The sequence below is a fragment of the Diplotaxodon limnothrissa genome, linkage group LG16, assembly GCF_057381915.1.
Source record: "Diplotaxodon limnothrissa isolate DT_005_m linkage group LG16, D_limnothrissa_male_GT1.1, whole genome shotgun sequence".
Lineage (NCBI taxonomy): Eukaryota > Metazoa > Chordata > Actinopteri > Cichliformes > Cichlidae > Diplotaxodon > Diplotaxodon limnothrissa.
Window position 1 is genome coordinate 27588575 of NC_140611.1, and position 26786 is coordinate 27615360.

The 26786-nt window shown below is 38.7% G+C and overlaps 1 protein-coding gene across 3 annotated transcripts in view; it reads right to left on the reverse strand.

Moving 5' to 3' along the window:
- Nucleotides 1–2196: 2196 nt before the first annotated feature.
- The window catches only part of cps1 (carbamoyl-phosphate synthase 1, mitochondrial), a 66178-nt gene continuing 41588 nt past the window's right edge, over nucleotides 2197–26786 (reverse strand). The window contains exons 33-39 of one of the 3 annotated variants that reach the window (XM_085373722.1): nucleotides 16207–16285; nucleotides 15938–16032; nucleotides 10811–10870; nucleotides 8899–9011; nucleotides 4867–4996; nucleotides 4612–4764; nucleotides 2197–3224 (exon numbers count right to left, since the gene is read on the reverse strand). In XM_085373722.1, coding sequence (XP_085229848.1) covers nucleotides 4651–4764; nucleotides 4867–4996; nucleotides 8899–9011; nucleotides 10811–10870; nucleotides 15938–16032; nucleotides 16207–16285 — 591 coding nt within the window. In that variant the 3' untranslated portion in view covers nucleotides 2197–3224; nucleotides 4612–4650. Of the gene's footprint in view, nucleotides 3225–3432; nucleotides 4765–4866; nucleotides 4997–8898; nucleotides 9012–10810; nucleotides 10871–15937; nucleotides 16033–16206; nucleotides 16286–26786 lie in introns of those variants that run through there. The other 2 variants (XM_085373721.1, XM_085373723.1) reach the window with 2 other exon arrangements.

The window sequence follows — 26786 nt, forward strand, 5'->3', positions numbered from 1 at the left end:
GTTGAAACTATATCTGTACACAGTGAGATATTTAAATAAGCCATAGAGCCCTATGCACAACTGCTAAGCAGTAATATTTAGTTGCCAAAATCTAAAAATGTTTTAATTTCAATATGTTCATGTATGTTTACATAATTTGCATTTTTATGCTTTGATTCAGGTTATAATAACCCGAAGATCCAACAAAATACAATGCTATTTCATCTTTAATTAAATTATCAATTAATATCAGCTGCAATTTTACCTGCAGGTCAACTTACTATTTAAATTACACATAGCAGAATTTCCCCAAAATATTAAACCTTTCATTTGAAACAGATATAAATGATTAAAGAATTTAAAAACATTATTCAAGCATTGGAACAATGGCATGCTCAACAGTGTGATCTAGCAAACTTTCATGAGTTTAAATTTAAATTAAACCTCATTATTTATGATATTTAAATACTAAATTAGCTATGTAAAATATGCCTAGTTTAATATGTATTAATATGTGGTATGTCTAACACCATTCCCAGGTAATTAGAAAAATAGAAGTTTCAAAATCTGGCTGGAAAATATTTTCTCTCAGTTTGTAAAGTGGAAAAATACAACCTTCATGACGCTTAAATCTAAGTTTTAACCTTCCAAAGAACATTTTTGTTTATGGTCTTCATTTGCTGTCTTTTCTTTCATTTTGTGCACTCAAGGAAGCACTTGGCCACATATAGAAACGAACACCTTGATACGCTCGTGGATGATTCAGAGTCAGCAGACCCAACACAAAACAACCATGTTTCAAATAACAGAGTGAGGTTAAATTTAGCAACACTATATTTTAATCAAAGCAGGATTTGGTGAAATACTCCTGAAGACACAGGGGTCTGTGTGGAAGTTATTGTCAGCAATGAGCACCACGCGCAGTCCTGTTGCTTAGATACTGTACCTGCAGTGATTCATGACTCTGATGGCTCTGGGCTGCTAAGGTAGTATTAGCTCAGCTGAATCAGAATTGAGATTTTGCTTATAAAGACCGAGGTATTTTTTTTTATGTGAGACCCAAGTGTCGTTGGGTTTTTGTTTTTGCTGTTTTTACCCCCGAGAGTCAAAAACATATTCTCCCCATTTCACCTTTTCTCTCCCACACCAAAGCAAATAAAAGTAAAACTATAGCCCTGACATTGCACTAAACCAAATGTTCAGCATAGGGTGACACTATAAAGCATATGTTAAACCCCAGATGTGCTTCTCCATCAGCAGTAAAAAAAAAACCAAAAACAAATAAATGCTTTTTCCCCCTCTCTTCTAATGGACAAATTTGGTTGTGCATTTTTCCCATACTCTCTCCACTGACTGCCAGCTATGGGACATTTTACAACTGCACTATAAACAAACACAATATGCCCCAGGCTGCATTTATGAATACAATTCTTAAAGTGTTTGCTTATTTGTGGATATTACAGTGCTGTAGGCAGATGAACAGAATGGTACTTAAAGAAAAATGGTGAGGTATTTTAGTCACCTGTAGAAGCAGAGGCACAGGAGAAAAAAAAACAGTGTGGGTCAAACTGCAGGAGGAAGAATATGTAGCAGATCAATATTAGCACTCTTTAGAGAGTTTAGTCTAGAGACGAAATCTGTAGCAGTTAACCTCTTAAGCCCCAAGCCTAACTGATCTCCTGCCTTTTGCCCCCGTATCAGGGGGCGTTGGGGTTTAAGAGATTAAGCTATAGGGGTACAAAATAAAAAAATAAAAAACTGCATAGTCCAAGTGTGTAGGCCCTATAATAGCATTATTGTGTGAGTCTTTTGGACTTGATGTGCAGGTTACCTCTTTGTTCAGCTGTGCTCTTGTGTGGAAGAAAACCTGGAGGGTCTCAATAGGTGGTAAATGCAGGTGTGGCAGCTATTCATACATTTACAAATACATTAGTCTATATTTGCAATATTTTCTCTCCTGCGAAAGTGGAGGAAAAAAGTTTGGAGGTGTTTATTATAATTGTTATACCTTGTGGCCCTTAAGGAGAACACACACACGGTACAAATGCAGTTCTCATCCACCTTCATGTACCCGTCAGTGATTTTTCCCCACCAGTCTCAAGGGGTAATAATGAGCACATTATGGCTTGGCACTGCACAATGAACAACACGGCACAAGAAAACCCATTTAGGAAAGTTGACACTAAAGAAAGATTTATACTTTTTTAAATTGCGTTTTATTTTTACAAGAGAAAAGACCATAACAAAGCTCCTTCCCTGAGCTTTTCTGCGGGGATGATGAACTGCACTAAACCTTTTGTTGTTCCTTACTTCACTGAAATAGTTACACTCCGACTCACAGCTGTGATCAAAAGTTTGCATACACTCCTCATGGCATGAATGCCATGATAATTTAGGGGTTTTAATAATTTGTTTATTATTTATCACTTATTTATAACTATTCTTATTCCAGGGTGCAATGACTTTTTCAGCATACATCTTTAATGACAAGAATTGCATTTTCTTCTCATTTAAAATTGCACATCGAGTCAAAATTACACATAAAAGGTTCAATTATATGCATACACCCCCACTAATATTTGGTTAAATGTTTAACAACTTCCATCTTGACCAAATGTTTTGGTAGCCATCACGTTTTTGGCATAAGTCCTGTTGGAACACCCAATTATGTCCAAGTTTCAACCATCTAGCTGTTGACATGAGGTGAAGTTGAAGAATTTCGAGGTACTACTACTTTTTGATTATCCCATCCACTTTGTGCAATATTATCAGTCAACAGGTGGAAAAACAATGCAGAGTACAATGAATCCATGGCTATGTTGTACAGTGTTTTTAGGTTTGAAAGTCTCACCTTTACTCCTTCAAACACACTTTGTGGGCAAATACCTCAATCTTTCTATTATCCGACAGCAAAACTTTTCTTTTCAGAAGACATTTAGCTTGTCTGTGTGGACAGCTGTAAATTTCCGTTGAGCTTGTGTATTTATTCTGGAGCAGGGGCGTCTTTCTTGATTGGATGGATTGAGAGGATGCCAACGTATTGTAAAACTCATTTTATTGTAGTCATCTTTCCTAACCAACTTATTCTCATCTGAGGGTGACAGAGAGGGGGAGAAATGCAGCAAAGGGCCACGAGTCACACTGGAACCCGGGCCGGCCACTCTCAGCCGTGCGGCATATGGTCGACTGCATATCCAACCAGCGCGCTTCAGCATCACTTCATGTATGCATGTCTAATTTTGAGCCTGTGTGGATGAAAGAAAATCCCAAATAAATCCAAACTTGTACATGACATTCTGACATTAAAAGTCATCTTATTTGTCCATGTAAGAACTGTATTAACACATATAATAGTATTAAACAAATTTAACATGTAGTGTACAGTGCCACAGATATCAAGCCTTGTTATAAAGTTGGGATTTTTGCTTTTACGTCATACACATTTGCAGTAAATATGACTTAGATGATCTGATCACAAGCTAACAACTGGCCTTAGAATTAACTGTCGCCATTATTAGTCTTTCTCAATTTGACGTTTTAGTGCCAAATTAATTTGTGTGTGTCTGTGTCCGACGGGGCTCTTAAAAGCATCTACACTGATGTTAGAGTGACAGTCATTTTAATGCACGACCATCACAAGCGCACTGAAAAACACCAACACAAAGAGCATCCATTATGTGAAATAAGTCTTTATTGTGTTTCACTGATTGTTAAAACAACTATTACCAAAAGCACGTAACAAAATATGAGACTATTTCAACACAACGTCTGGTTGAATGCGTTTTCACTTTGATGCATTAAAATGCACAGCAGGTTCACATGCAGACTGAATTTGAAACATATGGCATATACAGAGATCGATCCAAATATATAAACAGGGAGGTTGCCATCTTCTTCAAACTTCAAAGTTTGTGTTCCAGACCGATGCCCTTGAAAATAACAGTGATTTCTTACCAAAATGGGGGAAAGTCTATTATTTCAGTTTGTTTATCTACACTTATGTTGAAAGTTATGGATATAGTACATGCTTTACATACAGTACATCTTTAGCACCATCCAAACTACAATAAAATGCCTCAACAAGAGCAAATTAGTAAAGTCTTTTGGCCAAGCCAGTAGCATTAAAATTTACTGAGGGGAGCTGAGAAATTGAAAATTTTCATTTCATTACATCCAGCGAGAGCCATAAATGAAACAACAAAAGAACAAACTCTCCTTAGGGATTTACATAATTGAAAATCCAGTGTAATTACCTTCGCTGGTACCCCTTTATAAGTCACCCTTTAGAATTGGTTTTGCGCTCCAACGAAAGGGCTTTAATTATTAGTAATTAGTTCTATAATGCTTTTTAGCTTGCTAGCTATTAATATTAACAGTTTTTGAATTGCCAGGTTATGAAGAAACTCGATGGCTGATGTTTATCCTAATTCAGTACAACACTCATCTCTTTCCTAGTTCGGGACATTTATTCTAATGACCCGTCTGACCTTTTGGGAAAGGCAGAGTTTAATTATTGTAAAAGCCCTGACTTTAGGAGAATTCTGGTTTATTTAAAATGGGCTTATTTCCCCATTAATGTGGAAAGCTTGGCTCCAAGTGTTATAAGAAAATAGTACAAAATATTGCTCTCACTTCATATTGCTGTTTGGCAACAGGACTGGAGAGGAAATTCTAACCCTGCTGGCCAGACCCTCTTTGTTGGCTTTCTTTCTGTCGGTAGTGGAAAAGACTTGTAGTGTCCAGCTGAGCTGCATAGTGGATCGCCTCAGCAAATAGCTTTACCACCTAACGCAGAAAGAAAAAAAATGAAACAGAAGTCAGTCAGTTGTCACAGTGAGTCAGATTGTAAATAAAACCACAAGTTTTAGTTGGCAGCATAGTACTGACCTGAAAATTGGTAATGAGTGGGACTCCATGGTCAATGGCCATTCTGCGGATGAGGAAGTTATCCTTCACGTGTCGAGTATTGTTATTGGGCAAGTTGACCACCAGGTCGATATGACCCTCACTGATCAATCTATAAACAAAAAAAAAAACAAAAAAAAAAAAAAACACATGCAAAAAAAAAAATTAAAAGAAATCATTCAATTTAAACCCAAAGCACAGAGTAAACTTTGACTCAAACAAAATGTGATGGGGTGGATGCAGCTCAGGTGGTGGAGCAGACTCGACTATCTGTAGGTTTGAAGGTTTGAGCCCTGAACCTTATGTGCCAAAGTTTCCTTGGAAAATGCAGCAAATATTTCTACACCCACAACTGATGTGTGTGAGAGTGAGTGTGTCAATCTGTCAATGACTTAACTCCTTTGCATTAACTCTTAAGAAAATTAAATGTTAAGATTCTGAGCTGCTACATGTAAGAATATTATGAAATTTTTTTATAATTTAATTCAGAAAAGATTTTAACCTATTTTTATTTATGTAAAATGAAATATTTCATTCATTTTGTGTTTTAACTTTGGTTATGGATTATAGAGGACTAAAATCAATAATTAATCTCAGATTATTAGAATATTAAATTTTAAATTTGATTAAATTACTATTCAAACATTAAGAAATGATATTTACAGTCTAGTTCAGTCTTGCACATTGAAACAGTCACTGGGAAGACAAATGAAACCTTCAACAAGGAGGATTAAGCCACAGAAAGTCCACAGATTGGAGAGTTCACTGGAACAGGAAAGTGTTGTTGGGAAGGTGCACAAGCAACCAGTGACCATTTGATTCAAGAACTTGGGTTTCACAACTGGTGTCAGTGTATCACAAGCCACCATGAACAGATGTTTTCAGGAAAGGAGCTACAACCGTCACATTCTTAATATTAAGCCACTCCTAAATCAGAGATGTGAGAAGCTTCTTACTTGGGGTAAAGAAAAAAAAGAAAAAAAAAAAAGAACTAGAGTGTTGTTCACTGGTTCAAAAATCCCCCTTTCAAATAAAAGTAAATTCTGATTTGATTTGGAAATCCAGGACCTAGAGTGTGGGGGGAGAGTACAAGAAACAAGAGTTGAAGATCATTCAAGTTTGAATTGTCCACAGGTCGTCTGCCAGGAAGTTGTAGAGCTTCCAGCTGCTGACGAGCTTTATGGAAATACCCATTTTTGTTTTCTAGCAGCCCTTAGTACCTGCCCATAGTGACAAAACATCTACCAAATGGTTTGTTATTACTGTGCTTGATTGGCAGCCAACTCGCCTGACCAGAACCGCATAGCTTTAGGCCATATACCCCACAGATTCTCTACAGTGGAAACAGATTCTTGAAAATCAGATTAGACAAGATGACTTGACTTTACATTCTAAGCAAAAAAGACAAAAAAAAGGAATCAGTGAAGGACGAAGACAATTATACAGAGATGCAGCAAGTTGAAATGACACAGATACTTTACAACTAGGAAAAGAACAGAAAGAACAAAGAGAGCTATGAAGAATTTAAAAAAAAAATGAAATAACTAAAATCAGGTTTGACCATGTTGCTGACAATGGCATTTTCTCCTGCCTGACTGATCAGTCTGCTTCAGATAATCATTATATCAGCTCTTGATTGATAAAACCATAGTTTAACAAATATTCAAACACAAACACAAGTCCACATTGATCACACAACTGAAATACTCATAATGCAAGTAGAAAATTACAGCTAAAATTATAATCATCAGCAAAAGCTGAGTTACAAACTTGCAAACATAAAGCCCAATCATCAATGAAATCAGCTTGAAGTTGTGGGAAGATCTAAGATCTCAAAGTTGTATTTGCTGTTGTAATTGCTGACTTGTATGAAGCTGGAACAGTTGATGAAGAAAGTCTCAGTCATCAGTTTACAGGTGGATGTAAAGACAATTTAGCAGAGTCTACTCTGTGGGAATGGTCACCCAACTATAATACAATATTTTTAACAACTTAAAACAAGAATCAGAGACAAAAAGTTGGAGATGAAGAGGAATCAATACAGGAATATTTTTCAGTGATTGAGCTTTCTGTACTGTATGCAAGTTAACCATAGTGTAAAAGAGGGCTGCTGCCAAAATGAAATCATTCACCCAAAAGTCAAACACAGTGGAAAGAGGATTTGGGGTTGGTTTGCTCCTTCTAGACAGCTCAAGAGCATTTTACAGGATAATATCAGAGTGGCTTCTCCACTAGCTGAAGCTGTTGTAGAAATTGGTGATGCCGCAGAAAAGAAAAAAAAAAAAAAAAAAAAGGACTTTAAACATAAAAGTAAATACACTGTGAAAAGAAAGAGACGCTGAATTTGCACATTGGCCAGACAGAACCCAGACCTTGAGACTAGAAATGTTACGGAGCTCAGGTCAGTTGTTCACTCAAGAAATCTTAACAATGTGGCCGAGATATAGGAACGCTGTAAAAAAAAAAAAAAAAAAAAAAAAAAAGTCTAAAATACCTTCTGAGAGCATAACAGGCCTGATGTGAAGCTACTGAAAACACTTATTTGAAGTTACTGCTGCAAAAGGATGTCCCACCAGTTATTAAATCCAAGTGTTAGATTTTTCCTGCCAATAATCCAAATGTTGGACAAGAATGTTCAGAAAAGACAAAAAACAAAAAACAAACAAACAAATATTATAATTATGACCAAATAAGCAAATTGTGTTTGTATACTTCCAACATAAACAAAGATCAGACCAAATTTTCTCTGTCCCCACACACACACAGCCCCAGTCTCTTTTTACATTTTCACCTGAAGGCCTTCGACAGACTGCATAGAAATAAGGCTGAATTCTAAATGAACGTGTGTGATAGACAGTGACAACAAAGGTTGTGAGTTTTTTTCCTTCTATAAAGAATTGGCCTCTATGCCACCTTGCACAGATGATGCCAAATAGTGTTGTGTACATCTGTATGTGTTTGTTAGTGTTGGTCTAGGCTTATTACATTTTTCGTACCTTCTTTTTCACTAGCTGACTTCCGAACATATGGTCCAGATGGCTTCATTGTGGCATGATCATTACCCGTTTGTGGAATCGTTACCTGAACACCGTCACAGTCACGGCTACTGTGCTACAATAATTCTCTCTATGTAGAACTTTCTTAACAGGTTGTACTACTGGCAACTGAGCAATTCAATAAAAAACAGACCAATGTTAAAACAATGTACAGCAATTCGTCGCCAGACATGTCCTGGTTAAGATACCAAGAAAGTGAAATGCTATTAAAGAATGCAATCTATAATGTTCAAAGTTTTGCAACTCTAATTAAGCTTCCACTGCAAGTTTCCCTACAATGTTTCACAGGTGTGGCCAACAGCAAAATATATCACTATCTACCTAATTTGTGCTATTTTTGATTTTCTTTGGTTGTGATAGTTTCTCTCTGTGACCAGACTTCAGTGTCAGTATTTTACAGTGTGCTGTGTGTCTGGAAAGTGGAGCAGTAGTACACGAGAAAATGATAATTCAATGACAAGTCATTAGTGTCGACCAACCAAAATCAACTTAGGAGACACGCTATAGGACCGTAACAAAGTGTCAAAAAGTGGAAGAGTAGCAGCGCCATTTATGGAAGTTGTGCAAAATATTTGTTCAATTTTTGTACTTTATTATTGCCCATAACTGCTTTAACTTTATGTTACCCTTATAAATAATTTCATCATTCTCCCTATTCAAGTCTTATACTGGTCAATGTAATGACTCTGGACTTCAGAGTCTGCTAAATCTTCTTTGATCTTTTCACATCTTACAACGATAATGAAGAGGCTTTAGATCTTAAGGCAGCATACTATGCTGATTAGACATCTTGTTTTTAATCTAATATGTTACAATTCATTTAATGCTTAAACACTTCCTCTGAAAACCACAAGCTTGGCTTCAAAGTTTAAAGGCCAAAGTTTCACATGAGCCACTTCAATAAATGTGCCAGAAGGGTTTAACATCAATTTAGTAATCTAAATGAACATTTACTCACCTCTTAATACTGGGCAAGCTGTTGTCTCCACCCATCCCAGTGGGCCAGGCTACTGGAATGGCAGGAACGTCATTGGCACACAACCAAGCGGAAGTGGCTTCAGTAGCATAGAGCTAGAAGAGCAATATACAGGGAGTGCAGAATTATTAGGCAAATGAGTATTTTGTCCACATCATCCTCTTCATGCATGTTGTCTTACTCCAAGCTGTATAGGCTCGAAAGCCTACTACCAATTAAGGTGATGTGCATCTCTGTATTGAGAAGGGGTGTGGTCTAATGACATCAACACCCTATATCAGGTGTGCATAATTATTAGGCAACGTCCTTTCCTTTGGCAAAATGGGTCAAAAGAAGGACTTGACAGGCTCAGAAAAGTCAAAAATAGTGAGATATCTTGCAGAGGGATGCAGCAGTCTCAAAATTGCAAAGCTTCTGAAGCGTGATCATCGAACAATCAAGCGTTTCATTCAAAATAGTCAACAGGGTCGCAAGAAGCGTGTGGAAAAACCAAGGCGCAAAATAACTGCCCATGAACTGAGAAAAGTCAAGCGTGCAGCTGCCAAGATGCCACTTGCCACCAGTTTGGCCATATTTCAGAGCTGCAACATCACTGGAGTGCCCAAAAGCACAAGGTGTGCAATACTCAGAGACATGGCCAAGGTAAGAAAGGCTGAAAGACGACCACCACTGAACAAGACACACAAGCTGAAACGTCAAGACTGGGCCAAGAAATATCTCAAGACTGATTTTCTAAGGTTTTATGGACTGATGAAATGAGAGTGAGTCTTGATGGGCCAGATGGATGGGCCCGTGGCTGGATTGGTAAAGGGCAGAGAGCTCCAGTCCGACTCAGACGCCAGCAAGGTGGAGGTGGAGTACTGGTTTGGGCTGGTATCATCAAAGATGAGCTTGTGGGGCCTTTTCGGGTTGAGGATGGAGTCAAGCTCAACTCCCAGTCCTACTGCCAGTTTCTGGAAGACACCTTCTTCAAGCAGTGGTACAGGAAGAAGTCTGCATCCTTCAAGAAAAACATGATTTTCATGCAGGACAATGCTCCATCACACGCGTCCAAGTACTCCACAGCGTCGCTGGCAAGAAAGGGTATAAAAGAAGAAAAACTAATGACATGGCCACCTTGTTCACCTGATCTGAACCCCATTGAGAACCTGTGGTCCATCATCAAATGTGAGATTTACAAGGAGGGAAAACAGTACACCTCTCTGAACAGTGTCTGGGAGGCTGTGGTTGCTGCTGCACGCAATGTTGATGGTGAACAGATCAAAACACTGACAGAATCCATGGATGGCAGGCTTTTGAGTGTCCTTGCAAAGAAAGGTGGCTATATTGGTCGCTGATTTGTTTTTGTTTTGTTTTTGAATGTCAGAAATGTATATTTGTGAATGTGGAGATGTTATATTGGTTTCACTGGTGAAAATAAATAATTGAAATGGGTATATATTTGTTTTTTGTTAAGTTGCCTAATAATTATGCACAGTAATAGTCACCTGCACACACAGATATCCCCCTAAAACAGCTAAAACTAAAAACAAACTAAAAACTACTTCCACAAACATTCAGCTTTGATATTAATGAGTTTTTTGGGTTCATTGAGAACATGGTTGTTGTTCAATAATAAAATTATTCCTCAAAAATACAACTTGCCTAATAATTCTGCACTCCCTGTAATGCAGCATTACAAACGCATACATATATAGAATGTAAAAATACTGAAGGAAAGAAATTCTTAGTTCTTTTCAGTAAATCTAAAGAGCAGGAATCAGAAGAGCTTCATTAACCGAAGATCATAAAAAGGAAGCCATTTCTGATTTTCAATGACCGAAAATCACAAAAAGGAAAATATTTCTGATTTTCAATAACACGTCTCGTCTCTTATGTTTGAAATTGCAGTCACCTTGAAGCCTTCCTCTTTCAGCTGGTTTGCTGTAGCCAAGAAACTGGGTCGGAACGAATGCTGGAAGGGAGGGAAGCAGACGGATATTTGAAAAACTGATACTGATACTGTATGAGACAAATTCAGCACTGTATCATTGAAGGTTTGTTCTTCTTTTCTGTCTCACTTTCCCTTTCAAATCACAATCACACTGTATTCATGATACTTCCCTACAGAAAAGCGGTTACAAAATAAGGCACAACTTGTAAAATAATTGAATTTTTAGATGCCCAATTAGGACTATATAAATATTCAACAATAATACAAATATTGTCATCCCTTTGGAATACCCACATTCCCCCCCCCCCAATTCATTTAACATTTACAAAGGCAATAAAGGGTTGTTCCAAATTAAGACAACATAATGACATTCTGGTTTGGTAGGTAGGTGTGTTATATCAGTCAATTTGAAGTTAAAAAAGAAAAGAAAAAAGGCAGCATTGCAATTTCTAGACAACAAATCTAAACAACAGATTCTCTGATAAGGAATATGATAACTGAGGCAAGCTAAGGAGCAGTTTTGTTTTTTTCTTTTAAAGTGTGACAGTCTATTTACTTCCTCACTCTGGTGGGATGACTTTGCCATCTGTCTTTTGGCAACAGTCAACCAATGGAAGATTTCTCAGAGAGTACATGTGTTTGCTATGACAACAGACACTGACTGCATAATTTATTTTCAAGCTTACCAGGAACTTCAGTTGTGCTTAAAAAATAAATAAAAAATACTGAGAAACCATTGTTTTAAAAAAAGAAAAGAAAGAAAGAGACAAAACACAAAAACAACAATACATATTTCTTGAGGTATCCTTCTAGATTCAGAACCCTTGATAATGCGAATCTATAATAATCTATAAAACAAGGTATGAGCAGGACAACTACATCTAAATAGACCAAACTGCTCTGATCTTAAGGATGTGATTGTAACTAGGTGTTCTTTTTCCTTGGAACAGTCTGACACCACTGATGCTAAAAATGACCTTGAAGTCATTTTTAGCATCAGTGGTGTCAGACTGTTCCAAGATTGGCACAATATGACCTACCCTCCATTGACCTGAAGGAAAAAGAACACCTAGTTACAATCACATCCTTAAGATCAGAGCAGTTTGGTCTATTTAGATGTAGTTGTCTTTTGTAGATCTATAAAAGGAAAACACAAACCAGCCCTGAAACGAGGTATTCAGTTAAGTATTAAAAGGGTTACTCTTGTTGTCTGCAGATGCTTGTTTGATTGTAACTGTGGTAGTTAAGACTGTTCTGTCAGAGGATTATAAACATGTTCAACCATACAAGCAGTTTACATGATGTCAGTTTTGTTATGCAGTACACATTCATTCTTGTGTGTTGCTCGAGTCTGTTTTATGTAACTCATGGACATTCGGTACAGACAATGCTGTGCACTTAAAAAAAAAAATCTATTATTTAAACAGAAAAGAATTTCAATTGTTCTTTTTTTCCATGAAACAAGCTGACGTAAAAAAAACAAACAATTTTGTTGGAGATCAACTTCAAATGACCCACTTAATGGATTCTACCAAGCGCACAGAAGAGTTTTCAGCACTTTCAGAGTGTTTGCTCCTGATTTGCAACTGATTATGCTCACACTGGGTGCCCTTCAGCTTAGTAAACAATGCGCCTGCTGAAGTCACTGCTGTCTCATCAAAAGCATTGTGATATGGTTTGATTTGTGTCATGTAACTACATTAAGCCTTATATAACACAGAAGTCTGTACTTAGATGGGCAAATCTGACATACAGCTAAAAATGAGGGCATGACAGGTTAGGAAAATAACAAACTTTACCAATAGTTATTGTTAATATAAGTAGTCTGAGTGATTAATCTAATTTTCAATAAAAACTTGTTTAAACAGCCTTAAAGAAAGAGTATCTTGAACACAACTGTTTAGTTTTTGTCTGTTAAGACAAACTAAACAAAGTAAAACAAAAAAACTTTACTTTTGTAGATCCTGCAAAAATACTGAAATGCTGAAGACATTTGATAGCTAAGCAATCCATTTCTAGACAAACAATTTGTAAAATGATCTGCCGTAACACAGAGCCGCAGACAGCGGTTATAATATTTTCAGACCTACATACATATTTCCAATACAAAACCAGATCAAAGAACTTTGTAGAGTTTGTGTAGAGTTGCAAGAAAACATTTTTGAAAACCATCGGTATTGTCAGGGTTTACGGATTAATTATTCAAAATGTTTAAGCCTTTATTGGGGAAAAACAAAAAAAAACAAAAAACCAAAACTAGTATACCTCACAGTACATGCTGGAAAAAGTAAACGCCTCAATTGAGCAACCTGTGGAACATCCATTAGCAGGAATGACCTCAGACATTTTCTGTATCTGCTAAAGAATCTTGTACCGTATCTCATGCAAACGTTTAACATTTCTGCATCGTCTTAGTTGAAGATCTTTCTTCTAGTGGTAATTGGTGTGTGCTTTTGGAGTGCCTTTGTTTATCATTTCACTCAACATTTTGTAAGATTGGTCCTTTTTTTCTGTAATTTCTTGATACAATTTGGAATTCAGGGTGTACACGCTGGTAGTAAAGTTTTCAAGCCTAATGTAGCAAAGCATCACTGTGGTTAGAAAGAGGCTTTGATGGTGCTGTGCATTGCCTTTTCTCCCTTTGTGGATTTTTTCCATTAAGTTAACTTACGTCTGCTTTGTGCATTTCTTATAAGTATCTAGTTTCTTTTCTGAACCTTAGAAGTTTCCCCTTTTTTTAACCCAATAGGGATTTCTTTTGCGGTGTCCTTTCACCGATTAACACCATTCTTATTCAGTGTTTTTGTATATTAAAGACTGTCCACTATATGAAAAATTGGTATGCGTGCTCAGTGTGAGTACACAACCCATTTAATTCTGTATTTTGTAGATATTTTTGCACATCTTTCAGGACTGCTTATTGTGCTCTTGGTGTGGTCTTTGCAGGACAACGACTTCTAGGGAGAACAACCATCCCAAAACAACTCAGCTCTGATTTTTATCTTGTTGTGGATTCATCCAGCATCGATCACAGCATGAGAACAGCAAACCTTGTCAGTAACCAGACGTATGTGCTTCTTTGTAGGGAGGGGCACCTCACTTCCAATTTCATCTGTTCACTTACTCTTTCCAGCCTGCACCGTGAGCCTTGGCTCAGACTGTTCCATAAGAAAAAGGTACAAGTCTTTGTGTGTTTGTTTAGTTAGATTGTGTTTATAACTGTCACTTAGTTATCCATCAGACAACATGATACGAGTAACCAAAGGAATTACAATAGAAATAGAACCCTAAAGGGTTTTTGCCACTGTGCTACAAGTCAGAGAAGCTGCAAGTTGACCTCCTGCTGGTCCTAAGGTAAAGCTACAACCATTAAGTTAAGCTAATGTGAGGAGCGCAACAGTGACTGCATACCTTTTTTAGGGCCTTGGTTCCAGAAGGGAATTTTCCAAAAATATTCCTTACATTTCAGAATTTTTTTATATAAAAGCTTGAAGCCTTCAACTAAGTCAATCACCTACAAGGTGAATCATTAAATGTTTGAACATGGAATAAAATAAGTAACAAAAATTAAAAACAAAATGGTACAAGATTTTGTACATATTTACTTTGAACAGTGACAGAACTGCTAAGCCATTTGTTTATTGAAAGTACCACTTCTACCTTTTTAAATGTAATACTTTTCATTATTGTAGTATTTTAGAATTATAATTTGGAAAATACTTTGTAGTGAAGTATAGCCTAGTTATCGATATGGTATAGTGCTTCTTTCCGCTCATGCAATTTCTGAAGTTCCACGCTCACTCAGCTTTCTCACCAATCAGAGACAAATTAGAAATTTGCCTAGAGCAGTTATTTTCCGCAACACGGAATAAAAAGCTTTCGTACTGAAATACGGGAGCCCATGTCATCTTTTCACAATGTCATAAGTTAAGTTTTCCTTTGATGGTTACAATTATATTATATGACTATTATATGTTATATTCATGCTGAAAGAAAAAAATAAACGTGTGATCTTTTATCTCTCTGTTGCCATCTCTGGCATTTTAGTGGATCCATTGTTCTTGTGTTACTGCACAATAGGTGATTGGCTTCAATATGGAGGATTGATAATGCTGCATGAGAAGAGCACAGTATTAAATTGTAATGAAGCACTGAACTCTCCCATCCCCCGCCTCCTCTACTGCAGCTGGTTGGGTTTAGGAACTTTTCTGCCAAAAAACTGTGATAGGCAGAAACCAAGAGTCCACTGTGTACACTGTCAGCAGAATATCCATTAAAAAACTCATATCAGCATCACAGAAATGAGCCTAATATGAGTACATCATTTCAGAACTCTGTGTGAAACTCAGATGTTTACCCCACCCTCCAGCAGACTTCTTCACAAAGATTGCTCAATCAAAAAGACCATTTTAAACTCCCCTACAACTAAGTTTTTTTGTTTTTTGTAGTTCCATGTGTCTGCATTCTCTGGATCCGTCAGCCAAAATTGCTGCTGTTTGTCAGCCACGTTATAGTCTGTATATGACCCCAGGCACTTGCCTTGAAGTGGACCTGTTCCCCAAGAGCACCAATTACACAGCTGGTGCTGTGAGTGCTTTGTTAAAGCTGCATTAGTGAACTCGCAGTTTGGCAACTCTGGGTAGCAGCAAGACTTAATTACTAGAAATCATGTAATGCAGTGGCAGAAAACAGTCCAGCTTAACATTTTGTTCTTTTCTGTGACTGCAGATTGGAAAAACTTCTGTGTTTTGCAGCAATTTTTTCATTCTGACATAGCATTCTGATAAGTATGTAAACAGTTTTCTCCTTAACTAATGTGACTCTTATGTCAGTGGTAGTTCTTAGTCATTTATGTAAAAAAGCATCAGCTCTATAACTAAGAACTTTTATCATTTCCATATTATGTATTGCAGCCTTACTGGGTCATTCCCCAGACTGCCAGAGTTGGTCATAGTTTATAGGTCAGTGAGAGTAGTTAGACCTGCATGAACCCGATAGCCTGAAACACTTGTCTACACATTTGATGTCTTGTAGGGGAGCACCTAAAGGAAACAGAAAGAAGTAAAAGCATAATAGTTGGAGCCTTACCTGAATCCCAATCAGGATGCCCTTCTGAGGCAACTTAAAGCCTGTGGACAGCATAGCTTTCAGGAAGGCCGAGTAAATGTTTGGTCCAAAACAAGCTACCTGCATCAGAACACAAAAAAGGAGAAACATGAGAATGTCTTTGAACTAATTCTACAATTGAAACACAATAATAAAGAGAGATAGAGATATCCACACACATCTCTATATCCACACACATCTCTATATCCACACACACACACACACCATTGAGTTGTATATTTGCAAGGGACCTACTTCTCCAGTGGAAGCCATCTCACAGCGAAGTACAGGATCTGCATCTCTCAGTCGTGGCCAGGAGAACATGGGTGCCTGGTAAAAAGATCGAAAAGAGCAAGAAGTTTATTTTGACAAGATTGTGAAAAAAGAAAAGAAATGTCACCAAATGTGAGCTAATACTAAAGCTCTGTCACTTGTTTTTTTGAAGAGACTCCAGTTTACAGCTCTAACAAGCTAGAAGATTAATATTAGGTTTGTGGGATAAGTTTCCAAAAATAAATCAGTAAAATCTTTAACTGAAGTTGAAAAAATGGTTTCCAAAGAACAGAAAAAGAAAACTACAAAAAAGTGGCAGTCAATTAAGAATATTCTTTAACATTATTGGTCAGTATCATGCATTATGGTTACAGTCTACTGAAACCATTTCAGAGATTTCATGACGCTGCCACCTACAGGTGGAAGAAAGCTTGTCATTAGGAGTAACAGCTAAACCACGCAACAGCTGTTTGTTTATGGACTACAGAAAAGAAAAGGCAAATACTGATAAATAGAGTGTCAAATTAATACCAAGTAGAAACAATTCTTTCTACAGAAATGAGAAGAGGAGGCATGGTATAATACAAGAGAGAACTGCTATGACTACTGCCGTGGACAACATGAAAGAGAAAAGTAGTGATGCTTCTCAAACTGCAGACCACCACGAATAGGGTTGTGGCATTGTCTGTCCACACACACACACACACACACACACACAGGCAAGGGCCACTTGGGGGGCGGGGGATTCATCCTTGAAGTGAGCTATCTAATCAGTGAATGTAATGTTAGCATACTAATGTAAGAAGGGACGAAGAGAGGGGAATGCAGACAAGGGACCAGCATCTTTATCGTGCCTTTGTTCAAAGAGTCAGAGAAAGGCAGGGAAGTATGCAGAGATAAAATGGCAGAATGTAAAGAAGAAAGAAAATGAAATGGAGAGAGGGCCATGTATTGAGAATGAACAACAACGAGGGAAGTTTTAATGACGGAGACAAAAACAGATATAAATTCAGAAAGACTGACAAAGACACATTTGAAGGTTTCCGAGTAAAACGGTCCATTTGTGAGTCAAATGAAGTACCAATTTTACCTGCCACAAAACTGTAAAGACCCAAGCAACATCATCCAATTCTAAATCATTAACACTAAGAAGAAGAAATGAAAATGGAAATATAATGTAGGCGCAAACAAAAGGGGAAACACAGGGACGTGTTTAAAAAAAAAAAAAAAAAAATGCACTCACCGACATCTGTCAAGATTTAGCCGTCACGAGATACGAGAAGACAAGCCTTCATAAACAGAGTTCTTAAAAAGGCTGCCCAGTTTGGCCTATAATTGCTTGTTCTTCAAATGCAATTGAGTGTGTGGGATTGTATGATTGTTACAATATTCCAGCTTTTCCAATCTCAACATCCTACCACTCGAAACAGAGTAGAACTGTGAGTGTCCACAACATGAATCGTGTTATCTTCGGGCACCAGCTGAGCTCCAGTGGAGAAGGACATGAATCTAGCAAGACATTTTCATGTAACATTGCTGTTGTTGTTGTCTTCTTTACTAGAAAAAGCACTTGTATGAATGTCTTTATACTCACAGATAAATGGAACTCAGGAACTTGGCAGATTCAGGATTCTTGGAAGACATTTTAACAAATACGAATAATGAAGACAGTTTTCTGAAAGTTGACGGCATCTTCATTCTAAGAAGTAAAACGACTGCCATTCTGAGTAAAGTGCTTTTTCTATTACAAACGCAATTATGTGGTAATTTTGAAGTTTTTAACTGGCTCATGCTAGTTGGTTGCATGGCTGTAAGGATTCTAGGAAACAAATAGTGCCTGGATAGTGTTCTTGGTAAAGCTGCACACTTACTGCCAACTAGGGGTAGGCCCTCTGAGGATTGTGTTATAAGTAGATAACTGGGGTGGTGTCAATACCATTAATGGGCAGTACCAAGTTACATAGCATTGGATCCTAGAGAACTTAATTGTTGCTGGTGTGAAACAAGTGTTCCTCGGTGCCATTTATCATTAGAACAGCTATAACACAGTAAAAGTTTCATCTTCATGGTGATGACCTTTATATTTTGGATATTTAATATAAATTTTGATGATACTGAGGGATTCAAATAATATAATTAAACGATTAAAAAATAAGAAAAGACTTTTTAAAACTTTGTGAAATGCAATTTAAAAAGAATGCAATTTCTGGTGAGGAATAAATTAGGACACTCCCACACATAAAACACTTAAAATGGTTAAAATCCCACCGGTGTATCACGTCAGGTGCACATGATCAGTACGTCATTAACCAGCATTTTAAAGGAGCCTTGCCCTATTTAAACCTCAGATTTAGTTTGGTGTGCTCCTGACTGTTGAAGTGAGCGCTATGGTGAGATCTAAAGAGCTGTCTGATGCCCTCAGAAGATTGTGGCCACTTATGGGTTTGGTAAGGCATTCAAAAAGATCTCAAAAGAATTTGACATCAGCCATTCCACCATCCAAATGTTTACAAGTGTAAGACATTCAAAACAACTGCCAAGATTCCCAGGGCTGGCCGTGCGAGCATATTCATCCCCAGAGCAGAGCGCAAGATGCACAAAAATCCTAAAATGTCATCACAGGAACTGCAGCAGGCTCTGGCTACTGTCGATGTGAAAGTGCATGACTATCAGAAAGAAACTACACAAGTTTGACTTTCATGGTAGGTGTGCAAGGAGGAAACCTTTGCTCTCTAAGAGAAACATTAAGGCCAGACTGAAGTTTGCCAGAGCGAACGTAGAGAAAGACCATGACTTCTGGAATTATGTTCTTTGGACAAATGAGTCTAAAACGGAATTATTTGGACACCATGTTTGGCAAGAACCATCGCCTTAGATCGAAAAGCGTGGAAGATAATCGTTGGTCAAGCAAGAGAACCTGCGGCACCTACAGCAGCGTACTGGTTGCGCGGCAGACCACCGCCGCTGGTCGCCCGCTAAGGACAAGAAGAAGTACGGCCTTCTAAGAAAAGAACCTCATACCAGCTGTGAAGCATGGAGGTGGCAGTATCCTAGTTTGGGGATACTTTGTAGCAGCAGCACCTGCAGCCCCCCATAATAGGCTTCTCTCAATGACTATCGCCCTGTAGCCCTCACCTCAGTAGTGATGAAGTGCTTTGAACGCCTGGTCAGAGACTTCATCATTTCTTCACTACCAGACACACTGGACCCACTACAGTTCGCTTACCGTCCAAATCGTTCCACAGACGATGCCATCTCTCATCTCCTCCACACATCACTCACTCACTTGGACACTAGAAGGGGGAATTATGTTAAAATGCTCTTCATAGACTACAGCTCTGCATTTAACACCATAATTCCCTCCACACTCACCACCAAGCTGGAGCATCTGGGACTCAGCTCATCTATGTGTCAGTGGATCTCCAACTTCCTAACTGGCAGACCACAGGCAGTAAGGATGGGCGGACATGTCTCAGCCTCCACCACTCTCAGCACTGGAGCCCCCCAGGGGTGTGTTCTGAGCCCCCTGCTGTACTCTTTGTACACATATGACTGTGTGGCCACTACCAGCTCCACCACCATCATCAAGTTTGCTGACAACACCGTCGTGGTGGGCCTGATCTCTGATAACAACGAGACGGCCTACCTGAAGGAGATTAGGAATCTGGAGAACTGGTGCCAGAGGAACAACCTCCTTCTAAACGTCAGTAAGACAAAGGAGCTGATAGTGGACTTCAGCACTGAGCAGGAGAGGAACTACCAGACCCCCGTCATCAACGAGTGCCCAGTGGAGAGAGTGGACAGCTTCAAATACCTCGGAGTTCACATCACGCAGGACCTGTCATGGTCCTGTCACATCAACACCGTGGTGAAAAAGGCCCGACAGCGTCTCTACCACCTCAGACGCTTGAGAGACTTCCAACTGCCCTCCAAGGTGCTCAGGAACTTTTACTCGTGCACCATAGAGAGCATCCTGGCGGGAAACATCTTAACCTGGTTCGGGAACAGCACCATGCAGGACAGACGAGCTCTACAGAGGGTTGTGCGGTCAGCTGAGCGCACCATCCGCTCCGAGCTCCCTGACCTGCACTCAATCTACAGCAGGCGGTGCTGGACCAAGGCCAGGAAGATCGTGAAGGACCTCAGCCATCCCAACAACAGACTGTTCTCTCTGCTGAGGTCAGGAAAGCGATTCCGCTCCCTGAAGACCAACACAGAGAGACTGAGGAGGAGCTTCTTCCCGCAGGCGATACGGTCTCTCAATCACACCACCACACAGTACTGACCCACACATATGGTTCTTACACACACACTGGACTTTCTGGACATTGTTTTTGCACACATTGTTTTTTTGCACAACACTGGTCACTATATTCTTCATTTCCGGTTAATACTTGTACAGCTGCTGTTATTGTGTATATATTTATTTAGATTTAGATTTCTTCATACATTCTTATATAGTTCTATATTGTGTATTTTGTTGTACAGTTATTTTATTTTCAACTTTAATTTATATATTTTATCTTATTCCTTCCCAGTTAAATTTACCCTTCATTCTAATTTGTGTTGTACAGTTATTTCATTTTTAACCTTAATTTATATTTTATTCCTTCTTAGTTAAATTTACCCTTTTTAATTTTTCATATTTATTTCCTATCTTATTCATAGCCTTTTCCTTTTTTGTTTTCTTTAGGTCACGAGCAGTTGTCCAAGCATTTCACTACATATCGTACTGTGTATGACTGTGTACGTGACAAATAAAATTTGAATTTGAATTTAATAGAATCCATCATGCATCTGACTGTGTATTGGGGGGTGCTTATAGAACATGTGAAACCATCTGTTAAAAAATTAAAGCCGAAGTGGAACTGGACACTGCAACATGACAGTGACCCAAAGCATACCAGCAAATCCACCAAGGACTGGCTAAAAACTAAGTAGAGAGTCCTGGAATGGTCAAATCAAAGCCCTGATATTAATACCATTGAGATGCTGTGGGGTGACTTGAAACAGGTTGTACATGCAAGAAAACCCTCAAACATCTCACAGCAGAAAGAATTCTGCATTGAGGAGTGGGGCAAACTTTCTTCTGATCGTTGTCAAAGACTGGTAAAAAGCTACAAAAGGCGTCTCACTGAATTTATGTCAGCCAAAGGGGGCAACACTAGTTATTAGGGGGTAGGGTGTCCTAACTTTTTCCTCCATTAAAATACAAATTTTTGTTCATATCTTTTTTTGATGTGTAAAATGTTTTTAATTATTGTTGTTTAATTGCAATTAAGTCACTTTCTTTCCCAGTAATACATGAAAACATGATTGGACATTGATATGTGAACATTTCTTTAGAAAGAGCCACTTATTTAATTGGGTGTCCTAATTTTCTCACATGACTGTATGGTGCAGGTTGGCTCTGTTATGCTGCACCTCAGTCACCTCAGTGGTAAAGCTTGCTGGAAGGTGCTCTGACTGATCATCACTACCAATAAACCCCAGTTAATATTATTCCTGTGGTTCTCCAACCAGTAGTTGATATTTATACACATGTGTGAATAAAGGCAACACAACTGTGAAAAGCTGCACAGTCTAAAATGTTCTTTTCTTCTTTTTCATAAAATCACGCCACCAGCAGGGGAAACAGCAAAGCACACTTCTAATTTGAGAACCGTTTTTAGTTGAAAAGCTTGGAAGCATATAATTGGGCAAACTAGAAACCATTATAAGTTCTTCTTTTTTCTTTTAAAAGAACTGAAGGAAAAAAAATCTGTTTGGGCAAGATTTTTCTTACACTCACACACAGAAAAAATAAAAAACATCTGCCAAAATCAGAAGGGTAGCTGCTGTGCGTCTCAGTGGCATGCAAGACTTAAAAAAACAAAACAAAAAAGAAAACCACAAAACAAGTTTCTGCTAAGTTCAGGCTAAATTGGGTCACTCTCATGTTGAAAAAAAAATGAGCATGTGAAAGAAGATGAAAAAGAAGAACTATTTATCCCCCCCACCCAGAAAGCTGACCAGAATTCTTAAGGAAATCAATTAAAAAAATAAAATAAAAATCTGCCCTCGCAGATCACCTTATTATTAGGTATATCTGTTCAATTGCTTGTTGACATAAATCATTATTCATAATTATGTTACCATCTTAATGTATTTAGGCATGTAGACGTACTCAAGACGACCTGCTGAAGTTTAAGCGGAGCGTCAGAACAGTAAAAAACTATGGAATGGTTTTTGGTGTCTCACAGGCTGGTCTGAGTATTTTAGAATTTTGCAATGTACTGGCATTTTTGCACGCAGCCAACTGGTTCAAAATAAGAAAAAACGTCCAATGAGCAGCAGTTCAACTAGTTATTTTTACCTAGAGAAGCCAGGAATCAGAGGACAATGGCCATACTGCACAGAAGACATCTCTAAACGCACAACATGCCAAACCTTGAACCTTGTTTTCTTAGCACACTTTGGGGCCCTTAGTTCCCTACTAAGCATCATTTAAATAGCAGAGCCTACGTAAGTACTAATCCTGGCCATGCACACTCCTTTATGACCACGTTGTACAGATCTTCAGTTTCCAGCAGAATAACACACTAATGTCACAAATCCCAAATCATCTCAGACTGGGATCCAATCCAAGGGAGCACCTTCGGGCTACGAGGTGTGTCTTGGATGTGCAATTGACAAATCAATAGCGACTGTGGAATGGCATCATGAGAGCATGGTCCAAAATCTCTGAGAAATGTTTTGAGCAACTTGATAATTTTATGCCATGAAGACTTGAGGCAGTAATGAAGGCAAAAATGGGGTCCAACCCAATACTAGCAAAGTGTCCCCAGTAAAGTGACCTTTCTGAGGTCACTTTCTGGCCAGGACTTTAAGATTGGCCACTCCTTCAAGCAGTCTCCACAACAAACCATAATCATTTTTGTACATTTTTAACAGTATGGACTAGTCATGCATGATAAAGGAGTAGACTAAAGCGTATATGTGGCCCCAAAATTCTGGTACCTGCATGTACCTAAAAATATGAAATATTTTGGAGCAGTTTGCACAGCACTTTAAAAAGCAGGAGCAATATTTGAGTGTTTAAAAATGACATAAAAGTAACCAAACACCAACTGGCAGATATACCTGTGCCACATGCTTTGGTGCCAGTATCATGAGTGTTACTAACATGACCTCCTCATATTTAAGTGTTTAAGAAAAGTGTAAGTCCAGCATGCTGTTTCAAGTGTACATTTTTCTCCTGGGTCATTAAGCTCACAAGAATTTGTCTTAGAAGTTACCATAATACAGTAATTCCCCATGGTCAGGGGACCAAGCGTGTAGCAGCTGGAACTTACATTTCTTCACTAAATGGCTTTGAACCGGGGAGCGACACCAAACCATCATATCCTGCTCAAATGTTGTTTTCATGCTCTTTCTCCTCCTGGTATCATAAATACAAATGTGGTGTTATTCCTATGAGTTTGTATATGGAGACAGAAATGACACAATAGGGACTTGTTAGTGAAAATAAAAAAATAAAAATAAAGAAACATTGCTTCAAATGAGGGGCCTTCAGAGGGAAAACAGGCTGCAAGACTAAAGCTTGAGAGGGAATAAGACAGATAAATGACAGTGGTCTCTCTGGTGGTAATAACATGTGTCTTGTGATGATACAGTGAGGATAAAGGTGGTGAGAGGGGATATACTGATCAAACACACTTTAGGGCACTTTTGCTGGATAAGGTTGTTTTTTTTTTTTCGACAATCACTCTGTCTGCAGTCAGGTTTGATGTTGTGGAAGAAGCATGTTTAACAGGAAAAAAGAAAATTAGCTCTGCTTTGTTAAAACAACTCAAATGCACCGAGGCAAGGTTTCAAAGAAGTCCCATATCAGTCAGGGGGTATGAAGCCTGTGTCATATTCTCCAAATAAACTCTGGAAGTCTAAGCCTGGCGCATGGAGAATTCAGAGCTCTGATTAATATTCCTTACCACCGCGCAGACTGGAAATTGAAAACTTTAGGTGGTGGGGAAGAGTTGGGGATTATGCCTGCGTGACTGGTTTCAAACTACAACCATTGTTACAGCAGCTCTGTTGTAATTAGAGAGAGAAATTACTTCAGAAAAAATAGCTTTTGAACAGCTGGCGACACGTAAACGCTCTCATACCCAGTCTAAGAAGTAAGCCTCCCAGTTGGTATGAGAAAGCCAGGTACTATTCTCCTCATCATGCCTAGGTATAACGATGAAGGAGTAATTGCTGTCTTTGTTATGTGAGCCAACGCAAGCTGTATTAGTGCAGCCTGCAGTACGTATAACAATACCATACATGTAAGGCTCTAAACGCGAACTCATTTACAAACCACACAGGATAAGGATATGGCAGTTAGGTATTTTTAAGGAAAGGTAAATGACTCTTTCACACAAAACACTTGTTCCCTTTAAAGTCACCATTGTGTTTGTGGTCTGATGCAAACTACAGGGGTTATAGGAGACCGCTAGAGAAATCTGTGAAATAGTGCAACCTGAAGCTCAGTGACAGCGAACTACCACAGTATCGTTGACTTGGCCTGCCCATTTGCAAAACAGAGAAGCTTCACCTCCATTTGTCCAAACTGGTGTTTCTGAGACAGCCAAAATATGCAATATACTATACTCTATCAAATTATACTGTTTGTTCATAATACAAGATGATGTTACAAGATTATACCTTGTAATGTTAAAAACACTGGTTTCTCTCAGCACTGTTGCCTCACAGAAAGACCCCGGCCTGATGGTGGAATCGAACTCAGGACCTTCTTGCTGTGTGGAGTTTGCATGTTCTCCCCATGTTTGTGTGGGTTATCTCTGGGTACTCCGGCTCCCTCGCACAGTCCAAAGACATGCAGTTAGTGGCATGCAGTTAATGGTGATAGACAACCATTCTCACTTACATTCACCTGTGTCTATGTGTTAACCCTGCGACAGATTGGCAACCTGTCCAGGGTGTACCCTGCCTCTTGCCCTAAGACAGCTGGGATAGGCTCCAGCCCCCCTGCAACCCTGAATGGATAAGCAGTAGAGAAAGAATGAATGGATACTATTTTCTTATGGCCCTAAAACCCAAAAGTCAGGATTATTAAGTGAAAAAAAAAAAGGGGGGAAAAAAATGAAAAAGAAAAGAAAGCTGGTGTTAAGCTTGATCTCAAAATAAACAGCTGCATTTTATAACACCACAGCACAAATACTGTTGTTACTCAATTTAAAGAGGCTTTCAGTGTGCAAATAGAATGAAATTCAGAAGAACTAAATCATTTTTAATTCATTTGTTGCACTTTAGAGTGTTAACAATGACTGTGTAATTTCTCAAGCCAGAGAGCTAACAACATGTTTTGGCCTGAAGTGTCAGGCGACTGCTTTAATGTACACACATAAACACAAAAGTGACATCTGAAGAATTTCCTGCAAGCGCATAATGGAACCATGGTTAAATTTCTATTACATTAGTGTGTACAGACTCTAATGGGCATGGGCTGAAATAATGAAAAATAAAAGCGGTTCCTTTGTCTGCTCAGCTATTCCATTTTTTCCTGCACAGAATGACACTGAACACACAATTACACAAGTGCGTTGGCAGCATTTGTGCCCACTGGCAGCAAAATGGGCTGAGCACAGGGTTCCATGGGCACACTGAAGAGAGTCCTGAGTACTGCCAGACTGGAGGGAAAAAAACCAAAAAACCAAAAACAAAACCACTACAAAAAGCAGAAGGGCTGAAAACAGGGTCACCCGACTCTTCGCATTGACAGCTGATGACCAAAGGAGAATTTAGGGCAGGCACTTAGGCTGACCGGAGCAGCACTTGGGACATTTTGGCTGATCACAGGAGCTACTCTGTGGCCTCCTGTGGGTTGAATCACAGGGCTACTTGGGCTGCTCAACAATAGCAACAGTTTATGTCAAAACCTTGCAAGCCTGGTATCCCAGGTGGTTAATTTTGTAGAGCTCCTTGGACAGAGGCACCGCTTGGCACCAGGCAAACTTTACACTACAGCAATGGAAAAGTTTGCAATGAGAATCAGAGAGACCACACATCCCTAAGGGGGCCCCACCTGACTCCAGTCGCTCCCACTGCAAGTGGCGTTTCTGATTCTGTTTAAACGAACGTAATGAGTGAGGCTAGCCAGTGAAAAAAAGAAGAAGAGTTAACCTTCTGAGAGTGAAGAAAAAGGAAGACAGCAGTGAATAGAGCTGATAACAATTAAATATAGCTTTAAACACTGAATGGTCGTACTCTCTCCCGCTCTCCATATTATACATTATTGAGCTACACACGTCTGTTGCTACCACGGACGTCGCACGCTCGTACGTCATTGTCATGAGACACTCTCACAAACAAAATCACGGTTTAGTAACGCAGTAATGCAGCATGCTTACGGGAAAGTAACAGTATTCTAATTACTCTTTTAAAATAGTAATCCCTTACTTTACTCATTACTTGAAAAAAGTAATCGGCCCATCTCTGGTCCTAACACCATTTTACTATCAGTACTTTATTAAAATTTATTAATACTATCAATTAATTCGACCAACTATGAGAG